Source organism: Misgurnus anguillicaudatus, chromosome 11 (genome assembly GCF_027580225.2).
Source record: "Misgurnus anguillicaudatus chromosome 11, ASM2758022v2, whole genome shotgun sequence".
In the NCBI taxonomy this organism is placed as follows: domain Eukaryota; kingdom Metazoa; phylum Chordata; class Actinopteri; order Cypriniformes; family Cobitidae; genus Misgurnus; species Misgurnus anguillicaudatus.
Window position 1 is genome coordinate 37,382,064 of NC_073347.2, and position 19,097 is coordinate 37,401,160.

General features: G+C 37.3%; 1 protein-coding gene across 2 annotated transcripts in view; it reads right to left on the bottom strand.

The window, feature by feature from the left end:
• LOC129415910 (inositol polyphosphate-5-phosphatase A) overlaps positions 1-19,097 on the bottom strand; it is a 130,129-nt gene that overhangs the window by 55,673 nt on the left and 55,359 nt on the right. For both annotated transcript variants that reach the window (XM_055170102.2, XM_055170101.2), the window contains exons 5-7: positions 7,413-7,476; positions 6,530-6,633; positions 201-253 (exon numbers count right to left, since the gene is read on the bottom strand). In XM_055170102.2, the coding sequence (XP_055026077.1) occupies positions 201-253; positions 6,530-6,633; positions 7,413-7,476 (221 nt within the window). The remainder of the gene's footprint in view (positions 1-200; positions 254-6,529; positions 6,634-7,412; positions 7,477-19,097) is intronic.

The window sequence follows — 19,097 nt, forward strand, 5'->3', positions numbered from 1 at the left end:
TTAGTTGGCTTTCAGAGACTAGTAGCTAAAGTATCAACACTAGTCTGACCTTGAGTCCGACGTAATGACATCACAAATATGCTAATTAAGACGTCAAGATTTGATTCTGAATCGATTCATGAGTGTCCAAGGATCCCCCCCCAATCTGAATCAGTGAATCTGTATTCCATTTATTACATAAACACAGAAGTGAAACTCACCAATCAGCAAAAGCCCATCGGGTCCTGATGAATCCTTTTCTAGACCACTTACACTGCAGAAAGAAAAACTTTTGTTATTAAACATGAAGATTTCTTATTTGTAAATAATAACATTGTTTGATGTCACATGAGAAGAGCACAATATGCTGATATATATAATGGCTTGTGAATGATTCTGATCTGAAATAAATGTAATGATTCACTCATCTATGTGACGGTCCGGGTTGTTTCATGATCTGGAGAGGAGGTGTTAAATATTTCGGTTGCACAATGAACTCTTTTCTTAAGAGATGAGGAAACATTAAATTCCTCTTGATTAAAAAACATGTTTGATTTAGACATGACAGAGACTCTGTGAAGAAGTCAGATCTCTATGTCTATTAATAAACCATCCAATCAGAAGGCTGATCTCAATCGCATGACATGAAGGACCACGCTGCCTGTTATTAAATGAGAGACAAATTGATGCAGCAAGCGTCCTGATTACCAGTGCAAAAAATAAAATAAATAACCTCTCTCTCTAATGGAGAGTTAACTGCAGCGATGAATAAACCAATTACCGGCCGGGTCACATAATTACAAATTGACTAATTTTATTTAAAAACTCTGATGCAAATTAAAGGTCTGCGAGTGATTTGATTGCTCCTCACATCTTTCAGAGCGCATTAGAGTAAGATGAACTGTATCAAATTCAATTACATTTGCATACTTGAATTAATCCATAAACCGCAGCAGGCCCGAATGTACTTCACCAGGTCAATAAGAGTCTGTGTCACTACAGACACACAAAACACAAACACAATGTTGTGTATTTCATCGTATTACAGTGACCTCTTCACTGGACATCATAGACATCAGATTTACTCAAAATTTACTGGATTTATACAAAAACGACTTTCTTACTCAGTATTTTTGTCTTGTTTTCAGTACGAATATCTAAATATTCTTAAATCAAGATGCATTTTCTTCATGAGCAAATGGCCTAAGAAAATTCAACAAAAAAATATATAATTTGTGCTTAAACTATTTTTTCTTACCGCATTGGCAGATTTTTTTTTTTTTTTTTGTCTTGTTTTAAGCACAAATTCACTTAAATTGTATATTTGTTGGTATAAAAACTAAACTTATTTATTTTCTCATTTTGACATCAAGAAAATGCATCTTAATTTTTAGATATTTGTACTGAAAACAAGACAAAAAACTAAGTAAGAAAGACATTTTTTTGGAGTTTGGGGAAGAGACGGTAAATCAACAAATGATTATCTGATGTGTGTCTTACACTGATAAATAGTAAATTCTGAAAAGATTTACCATGATCCGTGAATAAAGACTTGAATCACACAAATCTGCTGTACAATAAGAATACATCACACACCATCTCAAAATTGACGCAACCACACACGCTTTGTTATACGAGAGGGTGAACGTTGTTTTAAAATATCTTGTGTTTCACAGCAATTAAAATAACAAAGGTATTTACATTTTGGGTAAGTAACCCTTTAAAGCAACTCTACAGACAGAAATCGAAATATCACACCACAGCCAATCGGGTCTCTGCGTTCGGTGATGGGGTCACTCTAGCGGACACTAGAAAGGTCACAGCACATGGGAGGTGACAGTGATGAACGGATATCTACACCAGATCTGTATGTTCCCATTCACAGAGACGGAGAGAATCATCTAAACATGGACACCGGGGTCTCCAGGAACATAATCTCATATCTGAGAGAGGTCGAATCATCCTGTGGAGTCAGACACGTCACGGGCCGACGCGAGTGGATCGTAAGGCTTATCCTGACCTTTCCAACATTGTGCTTGAGAGATCTGCACCATCTCATAAATAACAGCTCACAGCTGCGCCGCCACAGCGAGACACAAACACCGCACGAGTAATAACTAACAAATACTGCCTCTGATTGATGAAGACTCTCCTTCATCCGTCACTGTTCTAGCATCCGGGTCAAATTAAACGAGACATCATCCACAGCTGACGGGTGAAGTCAAGCACAGACTACTGGAGGATCATCTCAATTTTGATTGTTTTGGAAACATATGAACATCTTACTCTCCTTCAGAGGCTATTTAAGATATTTAAACGTGAACACAGTGAACACAGATCATCTAGTTTAAAAGTTGACATCTCTCTGACTCTTCATGTAAAGGTGTTGTCTTCTTGAGCATCAGTAGCTACGTTTACGTGCAAACAAATAATCTGTTTGTAAGTGTATTGATGGCTCAATCGGATTGAAAAGCCTTCATTTTAGCACATTAATCAATAAAACTGAGGTCAATCGATGCAAATTTCAAATGTATTTAAAGTGGTGGTGTAGTCCAATCTGTGGTCTGATCATCAGGAGAAAAGTATGAATCATGAACACATAAATCGTAGTAGTTTTTCAATCAGATGCAAAAATACCTTGTGCACATGCGCAGACGAATTGTGCTTTTTATCTTTTATTTACCTCTTATTTACGAATCACATGATTCTCATAGCAAGGCAATGGCAACGCATTATTAAGGTAATGGGGTCACGCGCTGTACATTCTGCAGCATTCGTGTCTTTCATAACATTAGACTACATAAAGCAATAAAATAGGGTTGTGCCTTCAGAAAAGTGTGTTTTGTTTTCTTTGCCTATATCTGAACATTTCTTAAGAACAACTTTCTCCAACTCAACTTTGACTTTTTACATGAATCCAGAGATAAAGCATGAACTTTATAAGAGATGCTGTGCCAAGATGCCAAGTCTTCTGATTCTTTCGAGTTCAGATTTGGGCTACTTTTAAACTGGTTTTTTTTTGGCAGGTTAAAGATGAAAGGATTTTGTTTATGGATGGGCACGAGTACTCGATTGCTTGAGTATGCCATACGAACATAACATCTTGACTGAGAACAGGTGAGAGGACGACACGACACAGCTAATCGCTAAAATGATAGCAAATGGGAGTGAAACTTTCTATCCAGTACACAACTTAGTTTAAGTCTTGTATTTTGTGCAGATAGATGCACGTTGTATAATACATTTATGTTGTATCAAGACTAGATTAATGTTATGTAGAGTGCATCATAAAGAAAGTGCATCAGTTTGTGTTCATTAACCCTTTAGTTTCACGCAGCTATTCCTGTAAGAGGTTTCTGTTAAAAAACCTTTAATTAATCAAAAATCTAGTATGTGTTAATTTTTTGTCATAGTTTCTTCAAAACTAAGATTTTAATTGATTGTTTTTAATAAAATATTTTCACAATGACACGTAGCCCCACCCATTTAATTGCCCCGCCCCCAGTTTATTTAAGTACTTGTTTTTCAGACCTTTGGATTAATCAAAATTAAAAAAGACATACATGCAGATCCCTAATTTTGTCTATTGGTTATTGGTATTTGGGCTGTGAATAGTCATTGGGATGCATTTGGGCTAGTTTTGAATGTACATGTAAACAAACATTTTAATCAGATTGCAATTTTTAGGGTACATGTAAACTTTATCGTCATAAACTACAATTGGATTACATTAAGGCGGATTGGAAAAATATTGTGCATGCAAACATAGCCAGTGAAGATTTGTATATTTTTCAATAGTTTTTTATGAGTCTTTCAAAACGTGTAAAAAATCTGGATCTTGACATCATACAGTCATTGTGCAGAAGAAGACTCTCCTGAAGACTCAAAGTACTGTCACAAAACACCCAGTTTGGTGCTGTCATTGCTGCTAACACTGAAATCAAATCAAACACAGCGTCACTTTTCTGCTTACATGAACAATGAAAGATCCTTCACAACTTTAGAAGAGATGACCTGCAGTGAGCTCAAAGCAAAAACATGACAGCTGACCAAATCCATCAGCTTTCTCTTTCACAAATAAAGCCACTGTTGTTTTCTGGATTCTCCTATAAAGCTTTTTAATCAGTAAAGTCCCTTCAGTCGAGCATCACTTACACTCATAACTCACATCTGTACATACAGGAGGGAGGGTGACGGTCATTTGTGTAGGGGTCCTAAAAGAGAGACGGGGACTATGAGGAGAGAAACTACAGTACATCCCAGGTTAAAAATATACTTCTCTTTTATTAAATCTCACGTTTTAAACAACGCATCCACGCTACCTACTATATAAACTCACTGAACCGCTGGCCTGTCAATCAAATGGGAAAGAGCAAAGTGATGTCATCAAAACATGTGGAAGTGCATCGATGATGTCAGCAGACGTGAGCAGAAACCTTGCCAAATGTGCCAAATTCTATTTATTCATGTAATCCCAACACAGCACAGAGTCAGAGATGGATAATTAACCTCAGTTAAAATAAAAGATCTACTAGATTGACACCTTATATTTTTAACATGATGAAAACAAAAAATGTAATGGCAGAAACTTTCTCTAAGCCTATAAAGGCATGTATGAGACCCCAGAAAGCTCTCAAACGCCGAATGCCTCCTCACACAGCGCCGCGTCTCATCCCAGCCTCGCCGTTAATAGCGTTCCTTTAGGGAGTTAGATGGATGGCGAATCCGGGCGGTTTCATCTACTAAAAGACAACATAAATCACGGAGCACGGAGCAGGATGAAGCCGGGGTTATCGCCAGCCGGCCCGCCTCATGAGAAACCCGCATTAAAGCATTAGCGAAATTAATTCATCTTTCATAAGAGGTTTGAGCGTATCTGTGATCTACGATAACAACCAATTTCTCACTACTGAGCGAGAGAGAGTGAGAAAGCCCTTGATAGACTACACAAATCTGATGTTTTAAATGGCCTAACATTATGTGGAGTGCTGCTCTCCAGAGCATCAGCTGAGATTCATGAGGCGTTCACCAATTCTGCGTAAATCAACATGTAAACTTTTGCCTTATTCTGTTTCCTTGGCCTCACGCGCGGTTTGGAGACGGGTTCGCGTCCGCGTGCCGTTAGTCTGAAGGTGCGGCGGTTCGGTAATTACTTTCCCATCGTGTGGAAATGCCTCCTGCGGGAGATAAAGTGAGGTAGGATGTTACTCGTGAAAGAGGCGGAAAACGGTAGCGGCGCGTGAAAGGCCAGCTTAGTCTCTTTTGCATATATTTACAGGACGGGAGCACCTGAGCGCGGGTAACTGATGGGCGCGGGGATTCCACCTGACACCGGATCTTTATTAGTATATCAGCCTCAGTCGCACCACCAAACACACGCACGCACACACACGCGCACACGCACATAGTATAGGTGTCACAGTAACATCTGGATGAAACACTGTAAAGATCAGATTCCTGAACATCAGACAGCTGGACTCTTAAAATCAACTAAACAAAAGTCTGATTCAATGTTAATATACCTAATAAACTAAATCATTACACACCTGAAAATCATTTCTGAAAATTCCCTCTTAAGTCAACTTTAATAACTGGATTTATTCACTTAGAATAGGAAGCTACTCAACTCAATGTATTGATAGTGTTTTTATCCTAAATATTTTTTCAATGAATAATTTGTTACAAGCTCTCAAGTAAATAAGCCGTATGTGAAACATAAACATTATGATGTGTTTCTCTGACGCTTGTATGATTTGCTTTTTTAAATATAAAGAGTTGAAAAACAAGATCAATAACATTCAGGGTTTCCACTTTAAGCCAAATTCTCACTTTTAAGACTTCCGCTGAATTTTCAGGATCCATGCCTGAGATGCCGTGAGCCTGATCATTTACTCTACACCATGAGTCTATATTTTTTTGCATGCATAAAATGAATAAACAATGCCAATAAATGTCTGTTTAGATTGTGGTCTCACTTGAAATCAGTGGAGGTTTGGAAATGGCACTCCTTATGTCACAACTTAACAGACAGATTGTTTTTTGATAAATGCAAACTAAAATTTAAAGCGACAAAAAATGTCCCTGATATTCCATGACAAAAAAAACCTGACTTTCAATATCTGGAATAGGCCGTTTAAATTCCATGAGATTCCAGAAATTAAATGACCTGTGGGAACCCTGAACATTATTATTATTATTATTATTGTTATTGGTTGACTGATGATCCACAGAACAATAATATATATTTTATATATTCTGAATAATTCATAATTCAATGATATAAACAAACTGCTGATTTAAAATTAGCACAATATTTAACCCATTTCACAATAAATTCAAATCTGCAAAAAACATGTGCACTATAATATCTAGTATAAAACTAGAATGAAAGAAACAATACGACCTAAATGGGTTTTATTTATGATTAGTGAAAATCATGTAAAGAAGTGTAGAGTAAACGGGTAAAAGTCATCTGATTGTAGATCAGCTTTTGTGTCTGATCTGCACACACTTGTGTCAGTCTTTATCTATGTGATGGTTTAAGACGCACCTCAGGAAAGTAATGTTGAGGAAACTTCTCTTTCTCCAGCGTAGAGCAGCTCATCAATGTGTCTGAAATCACCTCCTTACCAACCACCTTCTTGAACTTCTTGGCTGAAGGAAAATAAAATCAGAAAATAAAACAGCATTCATTATCATGTAAAGCTTCAGGACTTTATCAGGCAACTGCGCCACCTATTGGTCAAAGTCAAAAGTGAATTCATCTTTACATTGCAGTTTTATATGTAAAGGAATATGGTAATAAATCTCTACATTCTCATCTAAAAAACATCTACAGATCACATATTGGCTTTAAAGAAGAAAGAAAATAAATGATCAAGATTATATTTTTGTAACAGTAAATCAAATTTCTTCCCACAAGCTTACGGTAATGTTTTTTTTTGTGTGTGTGTAATTCTTTATGCAATAATTCCCATTTCTTCATTAATCTGCATTTGTTTGAGGTGAAATATAAAGAGACTCTGCGGCAGGATTGAATGATGGCTTTGATGTACGAGGACGATTACGGCCATCATGTATGAGCTATTCTGGTCTTAAAGAGCTCAGGGTTTGATCGGGCCGGCGATGGGCTAATGCTGACACCGGTGTAATGGGAGTGGCTTTAATTAGCGTGACCGTCGGGACACGCGACCTCTGACCCCAACTGCTGATGAGGTCACCGCTAACCGTCCAATCGTTTGAGAACACTATTAGCACAGGCCGAAATCTCATGAATTAAATCCTAATATTAATAAGCATTACTGTTTCCTATCAGTAACTCGGTCTTAGCGTGTTTTTTATTATAGCTTCTGCACCAACCTTGACCGTTTCTGATGGATTTGATGAGAGCGTACAAAACATCTCATTACCAGACGAGCACGAGAGACACGTACCTTTGAAATCAAACTGCTGGATGTTTTTCAAGGAATCGTGTAGGAAGTAACAACATCCCAATGCCTGAAAGAGAAAAAGAGAACAATTTACACAACGTACACTAAAAATCTACATTACTGCTTCTTAATATTTATGTTAGATGTTTGTTTAAATCACTAACTACAGAAGAGCATTAACTCAACCATCATTCAAAGGAATCAAATCTTTATTCCTGGTGAAACATAACCATCAATCATCATGACATTTTCCTGCAGTCTTTAATATCATTGACAGAAAGTGCTATTTTTTGATAAGTTTACGTGCTAATGAATTCACAAGCCAGAAAAAAGCCACCATTTCTCCTCTTATGAATACAGCAGGACTCTTTTCTTATGTGACGAATAGACGGAGCTGAAATGTAACATGTAAATTATAGCAGGACCTGATTCTGTCAAAGCTGGAAGCGCACAGTCAGAGTTTAGCATGACCAAAGATTTACTTCAATAGGATTATATTCTTAATTTTTACTCAACAATCAGAGAGTTTTCTCACTCTGTAGACGGTCCAAACAAGCGAAGCCGAGCTCGGCGTAAAGCGCTGGGGATTTGATGCGGTTCACAGTTCACTAACTGCTTTTCTGAGAGGCTTTTACACCTCCGGCACTCCAGCGGGGTTAAAAAAAAAAAGAGCCAGAACTGCTTCCTGTGAGCTCGGGCCTCAATGCACCAACCCAAAACGCCAGGCTAATACTCTCAATAGTGCCCGATAAACCTCTCCGGCCCACGTCTATGGAGACACGGAGTCATGGTGGGAGAGGTCCGAGCGTCAGAGAATGCAAAATGAGCGAAAGCTGATCGTACAGTTGGCAAGCGAGAAAAGACGACAATGGACGTAGTGAGAAATGGAGTGAAAGGCCATCTGAAGGTTTTCTATGGTTCAGTGACCTTCAGACGGGACGAGCAGAAGGTCTGGAGAGCTTTAATCTGATGAGCGAATAGCAGAAGTGAACACAAACACACCAGACACAACACTTCAACACAAATGATTGATTGTGCTTTGAGTTTTAAAGCTGATTAAAAAAGACGACATACTTTAAAAATCAAAGCCAAACATGCATCTGCTAACCGGTCACAACGTACACGTTAATAAACACAAAACAGCTTAAATAACTACTCTATCACTTATTAAAAGAAATACACCGTGTTCTTAAAATAAATAATGCCCTGGTTAGAAATAATGTTCTTCTAATGAATAAATGATGACAATCTTAGTATTTTGCTCTGTCAGTGTGAGATGAGAGAGATAAAGATGATGATGATGATGATGATGATGATGATGATGATGGTGGTGGGTCTGCTCGACTGACTCTGATGGACCGCACGAAGCCCTTCTGCATTATTCATGAGCCGCAACACATCTTGAGATTAAACATTTGCTGATTTGTCAAAAGCACAAACAGCAGCATTGATGTATCCGAGCATTCGACCCAAAACACTCGCACACATTTAATTGATGAGAACATTCCCCGCGTGACCCGGACAGCCTGACGGAAAAGAGAAAACACGGGACGGGAATGAAGGTCAGTTTCCAGGAAAAGCCTCCGTTAATTTCCCTGCGCTTTACTTTATGATCTTTTCATCACAAATGAAGGAGAGGAGAGACACGCATGTCCATTTCACCTACATTCATCTGAATGTATACTAATATTTGATAACTTACTTGTTTGCACCTGTTATTGATAGTGATGATAAAATGACTCTAACTATATGAACTAACTAATAATGTGTGTATGATGTAGGGTTTGAATAATGAACAAGGTTTATAGTTATGAAAGTGAATAATAATTATTTCAGGACACTAACACATCATTACTGACACACAGATAATCATGAACTGGAAAATAAATGACAAACACTCGCACACGCGCTGCATCTTCATCTCAACCATCATCATATAAAGTCTTTACACAAGCTAGACTTAATAAATATTTACAGCCAAAGTTCAAGCCCCCCCATTATATTAGCAGCGAGTAATGAATCCATTTGTCCCGCGCCGTGACAGAGAGTTCAGATATGAATCGCTGACAGAAAACGCTTCTCTTCCAAGCGGCGCTTTACAATGGCCGGTGTCGAGCGTATATGTGTGTCACGTCCGGCCTTATTGATTAGCTGCCAGAATCGCTTGAAATAATTAAAAGTATATTTTACATATTTATAAAGCGGACTGTCACGAGCGCTACTTAATTTTCCATTAGTTAAATGCAGACTGTGGCCACCGGAGGTGATGGGAAATGAGTCATTGCTGTAATTGCAGACAGAAAGACAATAACGGCCCATTAAAGACAGATTTTATCCGCCACCCCAACCATCTGATATAGCTGGGTCTGGATCCCCGGACCTCTCAGAAGAGTTTAACAGGTAAACAACAGCTATAAATCACCAACTATTCAACTTAAGGAAATAATTCTGCTTGTTGATGTGTGGTGATGCTTTTCTAAGCACAGAAATATTTGTATCCTACTGATGAGAAAACAGCTCAAATAAAACCCACAGAGTCGAGTCTTATTGAGAGGATCATGCGCATCCAGCCGTACAACAAGCCGTAACAATCTGTGTATTATTTAGTCCTAAGAACAACACTAGCTATAAGTAAAACATTTTAACATCTTACAAGCATTCTGGCCAGTATGGGAATAACATGATCAGTAACACGAGCGAATGTCTGTCGCAGGTTTGTAATCCACCGCAGCGGCCCGTCAGACAGAGACAGCACACATCCACTGACCTTTCATAGATTTTCTGTGTTCACTTTGAAAAATGAGCCATAAAGAAAAGATAAAAGTAGTCATTTCTCCAGAGCGGTCACACACACAGACACACAATTACACACTGATGTGTGGCAGATGGGTTAAACACTCATCATGTGTTACAGAGACAGAAACACACACACACACACATTCTTACTTTTTGTCTTCTTTTCAGTACAAATATCTAAAATTTCTTAAATCAAGATGTACTTGATGAGCAAAATAACTCTAGATTTTAAACAGAAAACCTATAATTTAAGCGAATTTGTGTTTAAAACAAGCAAAAAAAATTTAGGAAAAGTTTAAGATTTTTTTTCTAACCCCATTTGCAGATTTTTTGCTTGTTTTAAACACAAATTAATTTAAATTTTAGGTTTTTGTCTAAAATGTAGACTTATTTAAAGTAATTTTTCTCCTCAATCTTAATTGAGTAAGTTTTAGATATCTGTACTGAAAACAAAACAAAAATACTAAGTAAGAAAGACATTTTGTGCAGTGCACATGTGCTCTTACTTCTCTATGTGATGAAATTTACTGCGGTTACCTAAAAAATGCTAAAACTGATGATAAAAATCCTATAGACTCACCTTTCAAAAGTACAGTTTAGCTGATCAACTAACTAACTAACATCTATGTAAAGAACAGTTGGTGATGGGCCGTTGAATTATAGTAAATTATAGCACGACGTGAAGCGTGCATTATTTTCAAATAATTCAAAGGACCGCAGTCAATCCATGGTTAACACAGATGTTGCTCGGGTGGTTATTTAAAAACATTTGAGAGGTCAGGTGTGTGTTTATCAAAACTTATACCACGGGTCTGTTGAATGCTGCATTCTGATTGGCTGAGAAATGTTCTATGGGTGTTGATTATTTTTCTGTAAACCGGACACCTAAATTTTCAAATGTCTTAAAAATAGGCACCAGAGCAATGTTTGTGGTAACCGTGGTATAAGCGGAATAATTGACGACGGGCCATTGAATTATAAGAAAATAATGCACACCTTCGGTGTAACGGCACTCCGCTTCGCGTCGTGCCGCATTACCACCTTGGTGTGCATTATTTTCTTATAATTCAATGGCCCGTCGTCAATTATTCCTTACATAATGCATACCCACGGAACATTTCTCAACCAATCAGAATAAAGTATTCAACAGGCCCATAAAATAAACACATATAGATAAAACACTATATAAAAGTCTGTAGTTGAGTTTTTCTGAATCTTTATGTCATTTTAATCCTGTAGACCGTAGTGGACACATAAAACACAGATTAACACAGCACATCATGACATCACATCACCTCAAGACCCTGAGGAATCGGCCCCACAGTCGCAAATAAGATCAAGTGACAGAGGTGCGTTTAATGAGAGCTTTGTCTGTGTATCCCGTCAAACAGCACATGAGAAATAGACAGCAAGGACCGATACTGAGAATACTCCATCAACTCCAACATGAGCAATGATTTGACAAACACACGACAAACCTGAGACTCGATCCATATTCCTCTGCTGAAGAGCATCCCACTTATTGACACATTTACCCTGACTGTCTCTCCTGCTCTTCATCTACCATAGTCTTCCTCTCTCTCTCTCTCTCTCTCTCTCTCTCTCTCTGGGTGCAGGATAACAAACACCCTGTTTGTGCAGTATTGGATATTTATGCAGCGTTTCTCAGTAGACACCAGGTGAGACCAGATGCTGAATAATAAGTGTATCTCTACACACACACACACACACACACACACACACACACAATATGCCACACACAAAATACAACACAAATTCTCTCAGATCAGTCTGTGATGTTTTTAGACACTGAACAGACACAATAAGTCCAGTTCTTACATTACAGATTTTCTCAGTGGCTTTGGATGATTTCTCAGATCAGGAATTAATTTTTGAAAACACTTTGTTCAACCTCAACATCATCAAGTCAGACTCAGTTGTGCACAAAACAAAAGCAAATTCTCATTGTTTTGGACAAATTGCAAATGCTTTTATATGATCCTGCAGATGATTAACAATTGTCTGCTGTTTGCTTCATTTTCAATTGTTTTAATGTAATTTTCATTAAAATACATTATACTGGTTTCTGTTCAAAACATTTAGAAATGAGTTCATCACATAAATCATGACATGCAGACTGGTTGACCTATTTGTTATAATCTGGTTTTCCATCTATTTATTTTTTGTAGACTTTTGTAAATGTGAACTGAATTGATAAATTGCTGAATGGGAATAAAAGTGTTAGATTGTAAAAGACATTCTGAGTGATTATTTGATACGTTGGGAGGAAAGATGTGGATGTTGGGATGTGGATGAGAATCTGCCTGACAGTCTGAGACATCAGGAGAAATATTTGACATTTTTTGACTTTGTCTAGCAGATGAAAATTGTCTATAGAGTTAAATCTTAAACTTTAAAATCAATTAATCCCACAACTGAAGTGAGAAAGAAACATTATTAAGCGAGTAGGTTACATTAAAGGGGACACACGGAGGCTTTTATACACATCTGACTGTGACTCATAGATCTGAAAGAGCGTCACTCATTCATTTAAAATCCTTTCAAAACTCAAACGCTCTTCTTAAATGATTGATCTCCAAACCGCTGATTCCATTTTCCATTTTTGCAGAAAATGTTTGGAATTGATCTAAACAAAGCGTAATTGGCCGAAACGGCGAGCCGCGCCGGACCTGCCAACAATCCGGTGCGCTCTCAAGGTTGGCCGCCTCGCTGGGGAAATATCATGCATTAATTTCATTTAGGCTCTCTTCCGACATCCAATGGTAGAAGTTAATTAAATTGCTTGTCCATTGTGTTCATCTACTTACAAAGTTAATGATATTGTGCGGGCGGATTAAAGAGCATTTTATAAAGCACACGGGATGAGAGCTGGCAGCCTCTACATCGCCCAGTTGAACCTTGTCAGTCCGAACGGCCGACGGTCGGCGTAATTAGGGGTGAAACGAATGAATCCTTCTGCCAATATCCTAGCGAGCTCATCGGTCGGCCCGCGTTCCTCTAACCTGCCTGATCACTGAGGTCTAAAGCAATAAAACCATCACGCCAATGACATTCAACAGCAAACACACAGAGCCGATGACTGGAGCCATACGCTACACGAAGAACACGACTCAGAGTTTCAAACGAGCTTTTTAAAATTCAAACTTTATTATCGTGAGCTCTCGCAGCCACAAAACTGATTCGCTTCAGACGTCGTCTCGTTTGAATAATGTCATGTCATAAATTCTTTGTTGCATTTATTTCATGATTAAGTTAAGAAAGAAGCTTCAGCGTCTTGTTTTAGGATTCATTTCTTTTCTGTTTTCTGATGTAAAGCAATACATTAAACTTCTCATTTCTAGTCTGTTTAGTTAATATACTAAGATCTGCCTGTATAAATCATAATCTCTCTTCTTCTGCAAAACTTGTTTTTATCATAACAAACAGCAAAACCTGATTACTTTAAAGTAAAGCACCATTTATTTTATATTCACTGGAGAAATAACAGACCTTCCTATTTCTTATACATGATATAAAGCAAATAACCAGATAAATCACAATATATTCTGACGTCTCTTTATTTATATTTACATAAATTATATATTTTATTAACACAAATTAAATTTTGGAAAGTATGTTGTGACTAAAAGCTTCAAAATAAATTTCTGTCACATACATTCATATACAGTAGGCCTGCACATACACATACATATGAACACACATGTATACATACATATGTAAATACTAGGGCTGTCAAAATTAATATGTTAATAACACATTAATGTAAATTGCAACATGCAATTTCTGACCGTAGGCCTAGCACGTTGTTGGATAAATTAAGACGCAGCCTTAGACAGTAAATAGTCATTAAACATCTAAAATGATCTTTATTTGTATGTTTTCTGAGAGGTGTAAATGCTTAATCTAATAGAAAGATGAGTCTCCATCCACATGCGCGTCTGAGATTTTGGTTCTGGTTTTAAAACTTGCAGGAATTACAAAATAAAGTGCAGGCAAAAGAGTTATTAAGAGTGACTGACTGACAGATCTGAAGCGTGCACACAGACGCGCAAGCCCTATACATATAGACGGAGTTACAAAAATATCTGTTTTGACAAGAATTCCTGCAGATATAATCTGTTAGGTTTTAAGTGAATGTTTGATTAACTGTTGGGATCTGATGTGTAAGATTGTATTAGATCCTTGCATTACAGTAGATCTTAGAGCTGTCTGTCCCGGTGTCAATCAAACAATAAAAGAAATAAAAAAGTTGAACATATATATATATATATATATATGACTTTGTGTGTTAAATCTATTAGTAAATCTATTAGTTTTACAGTGATTTTAAGATATGGAAGTGGTGATTTTGTTTTTGAACCTTAAAAAATCTTTTTTATAAATTATAAATTACTTTTGCTGATATATATATATTTCACTTATAATAAACATATATTGGATGCCCATATTGATTAGAGCGTTAAAAACTTGAATGAAAAGCGTTAAATTAAGATAAAAATAGAACAAATAAAAGTGTGCGATTAATCACAAGTTAACTCATGACAATCATAAGATTAATTTAGATTAAATATTTGAATCGATCGACAGCCCTAGTAAATACACATTGTACATTTTCACTGCTATCCTTTGTGATTTAATCTGAAACAATAATCCACAGATTTTATGGCCTCTCAAAATATTTCTTTAGATCTTTGTGAGGTATATTTAAGTAAATGTGCTCCACTGGGCTAATGGGATGATGTTCTGAAGGGTCACATACATTTTAAAAATAGTCGACGTTATTACATTTGAACACACAAAGAAAGTCAAAGCTCAAACAATTCAGGCATCCATTAGTAATTAAAATGACATTAGAGCTCATTCTCATTGACTTCACGCATGAAACCAAAACCATCACTGAATTGTTTCAGATGCCAATGATAAAATGCCTTTAATACACTTACGCTCATTAATGTAAATCATATTCCACTATAGATGTCCAATAATTAAAAAGATATTTCAAAGCGTGTTCCTCTTTGAAAAGATTCCTCATTAGATAGAGATTCTTTTAGGGCACACAGGTCTACAGAGCTATTGATTTTTCTTTATTCTCCACGCTTGAAAATATTGTTAATGTTGACGTTGAATGTTCATCAATCTAGATTATCATGCTATTTAATATCTGCCCCGTTCCCCTGATCGTTTCTTATGCATTTGATTCGATTATGACTGAATGCGAGACGAGGGCCGAGTACCGTATGAGACGTGTATTGGATATGACTTCCTTACAAAAGCACCACAAGGACATTAACTTCAGGACAACAAAAACTTTACTGGGAATTTCTTACAAACTTCTTACAAATTTCCAAGATGCGCGAGTCGGCTCGGCTTTATCGTTTACGAGCCAGAAACACATTTTTAAAAGGAAAGTCTCAGCTTTTTATTGTAGTTATTATCATCTAAAGCATCACAGAGATGTAATCGTATAGATATTAGCTGAGACTATGTGTGCAGAATGCAGACTGATGATGGGTTATTCACCGGTGAGCCGGACGTTTTATTACGGATCTATATTCTCCTTAAACTCAGAGGTCTGGTGGCCTTGCACAAGACATACTGCTCCCCGCGGCTGTCCAACACGATACAGCTTTATAGCGGTAAGCTACAATAAAATATATCAGTGTGAGACATCTTAGCGCCATACATCAGTCCATTTCATGAGTGATTTATCAGATATTTCCTTCCCTTAAAACAATCAAATCAAACACAGTTTTCACACAGTCACCTCACACCAAACTCAGGACCCAAACCCAAGACGCTGTGATTTAATCCAACGAGGTTTAGAAATTTGGTGAGCAAAGTCTCTAGGCTGGAAAGTTTAAATACGTCTTTCCTCTTAAAATGCTCCGAGGTGTTTTCAGGACACAAACAGTGAGCACGGATCCGTGACGTTTAAGCGAGAGCCCAGAGAAAGCCCAGATCACCCTCGACTCTCTACTAAGTCCCGAGTGCGGACGGCGCGTTTGCAGATTCTTTGTCTTTATGTAAAAGCCGATGCCTGCAGATGATGTGTTATGTAAAGTTGGCCCGGCTAGATTTAAATGGCAGGATATCCTGCATGCGGGCTTAGTTACAGCTCAGTGCATCAGCGGGCCTGAGAGAAAGTCGGCACAGCGAGAACGCCGAGACGTCAATGCCAATGTTGCCGTCGTTTTCTCAGATGTCTGAAATGACATCACAGGGTTATTTGCGTGATAATAATGACATGCAAAGGATATGTGGTGTAGGGCTTTAGGAATACAAACGCTCTTTAAGTTTATCTGTGCGATCGGCGTATCGGAAACGCCCTCTTAAAGAAGATCAAGTGCACTACTGGGAGAGCAAGACTCAAACATTCACTTGTGCTTTGAAAATAAGAGCTTCAGTTTGAGGACCGTGAGAGACGACAAAAGGATCACGGGATTACGGCAGGCACAAATCGAACAGAGACGGACGGTCCTGCTCAGCGCTGTAATATAAAGCAAAAAAATATCCCGTGAGAGGAATCACGTTTGATCTGATTCAGAACAGAAGAGATGTTTTATGAGGATCATCTACATCATCATTGTGGGATTAACATCAGCTCCAGATGTTTCTCAGCATAAGCAATGAAATGCAATTAAGACAGTTAACATTAAGAAGCTGAATCTAACTAACATCCAATCGAATTAAAGAGAGAGTGCTTTAATCAGCTTCTGAACGGCCGAACACAAGTCAAGCATTCAGAACGACCGGAGGAGTCACCTTTGTGTATGATTCAAGTCCACTTGGACTGAATTAAATACTGAAATACGCTCATGTTTTACGTGATAGCTTCAGGAGGGGTTGTGTGTCGAGAGATTCGGATCTGCTGGCCATTATAACACTCAGCTCTTCAAAACAGATAAACACACAACATGCTGTCTATTATACATGATTACTAGCCATAGATGTTATATTGCAGTGGCAGACACATCAGATGATATTTTTAAATCGGTTTATAAATCTTTCTAATTCTTAAATTAGTTGTTCCTAATTAAAAGACACTCGGATATAAAGTTAAACTCTGACAGACAGTTAAAAGACCAAACATTGCATTGCATCATACACAGCATGCAGTAAAGTATCATTCAAACAGTACATAATAATACAGTATATATAGTTCATAACAAATTTGCCTTTAGTTTCATCAACCCATTTAGGTTGACAACTAATAGTTAAATGGTACACATCTAGCACACACTGGGTCAGTTTCCCGGACAGGGTTTAGATTAATCCAGGACTAGGTATTTTATATTAGGACATTTAAGTAGTTTTTACAAGTTCAAGATGTTTTTAAATGAAAGCAGCTCAAACATGCATTTTAGTCTGGGACTAGATAAGCTCTGTCTTGGAAACCACCACATAATGTTCACCTGAAATCTGTTTGTATCTATAAAATATTTAACCTGCACAAAGTCAACAGAATATTTAAACTAAGGATGTGTGATATTGGCATTAAATGTATATCTGAATAATATCTATGATTTTGCTGATAACAGACAATATTTTGGCCCCTTTAAAATGTGTTTGTGAAAGTCTTTCATTGTTCTAGCTCCCTAAATATGCATATAAATATGATTAAGGTTAATGATGGTGTTATTAACCAAACAGAAAGATCTTCATCATGATATAAAACTGAAGCATTAAAATAAACAGTACTAAACAGATATTGTACATTCTATAAATGCTGGGTTATTTTTAACCCATGGTTGGGTCATAAGGGGACGAGCCCAGCCCATAGGGTTGTAATCAAACCTAGGTTGAATTGTTTTAACCCATTTTTGGGTCAAATATAACCATTTTTGGGGTTAATTTAACCCAGCTGCTGGGCTTGCCCTTTTTGACCAAATGCTGGGTTGAAAAAAAGGGAGTTCCTCTTCAGCCATTTCACACTGTTATGTGTATAATAGTTCATTGTTTATATTAGTGATCTTATTGTCCATTTAAAAATAATCTTTTAAACTGACTGACTTCATCAGAAAAACACTAAATAACTTCAAGTAAATTCTCTTTACCTGTCACAGACATGAGAAAAAGCACGTCCAACCCGTTCACATCCTCGGCTCGCAACATAGAAATTGCAAAGAACATAATTTTTACCAGCCATACACACGCCACAATCAAATGTGCTGCTACATCACGCTCTGAAAGTGCATGCAAATTGAATTTGTGGGCACTGAAGGCTGATTTTTGAAAAGCAAAACTCTATAAAATCATTTTTTGCACATTGTTAAAACAACAATATTAGCACAAACAATATATTTTGCACACCCCTAATTCAAACCTCAATGCTTTTTGTATTTGTAACATTTTCACAGGACTGTCCTGACAGTTACACTTAACACAACGATAGATGATTCTTATCTAAACTCAACACAACATCAGCAACACAAGTCTTTAAAAATAGCAATGTATAATTATCATTATCTTCCTCAGTTAGTCACTATGCATCTAAACCTTCTGACTTTGAGGAAACTGGATTCATTTTCCTGAATAAAATCAATTTGTGAAGGTCCAGGTCAACAGAGAAAGAGCTCATTATGAGCGTGAGATGCCAAACCCTCACTGTGCCTTTATGAGATCACTTTAGAGGCATTAAAAATCAACTGATCTATAATAACATTAGAAATCAGAAGACTGAGATCATTTCAATGACTCAACCGATGTGTATATGTGCTGCACGAATGAAAAGAGACGCGAGTTTCCAAACATTCCCACATTAATGAAGCATATGAGCCATTGACTGCAGGTTTCTATTTAAACATAAATAAATGCTTTCTCTTATCTGACTAACATAAAACTATATGAGAAACAGAAAATAAAGAAGACATT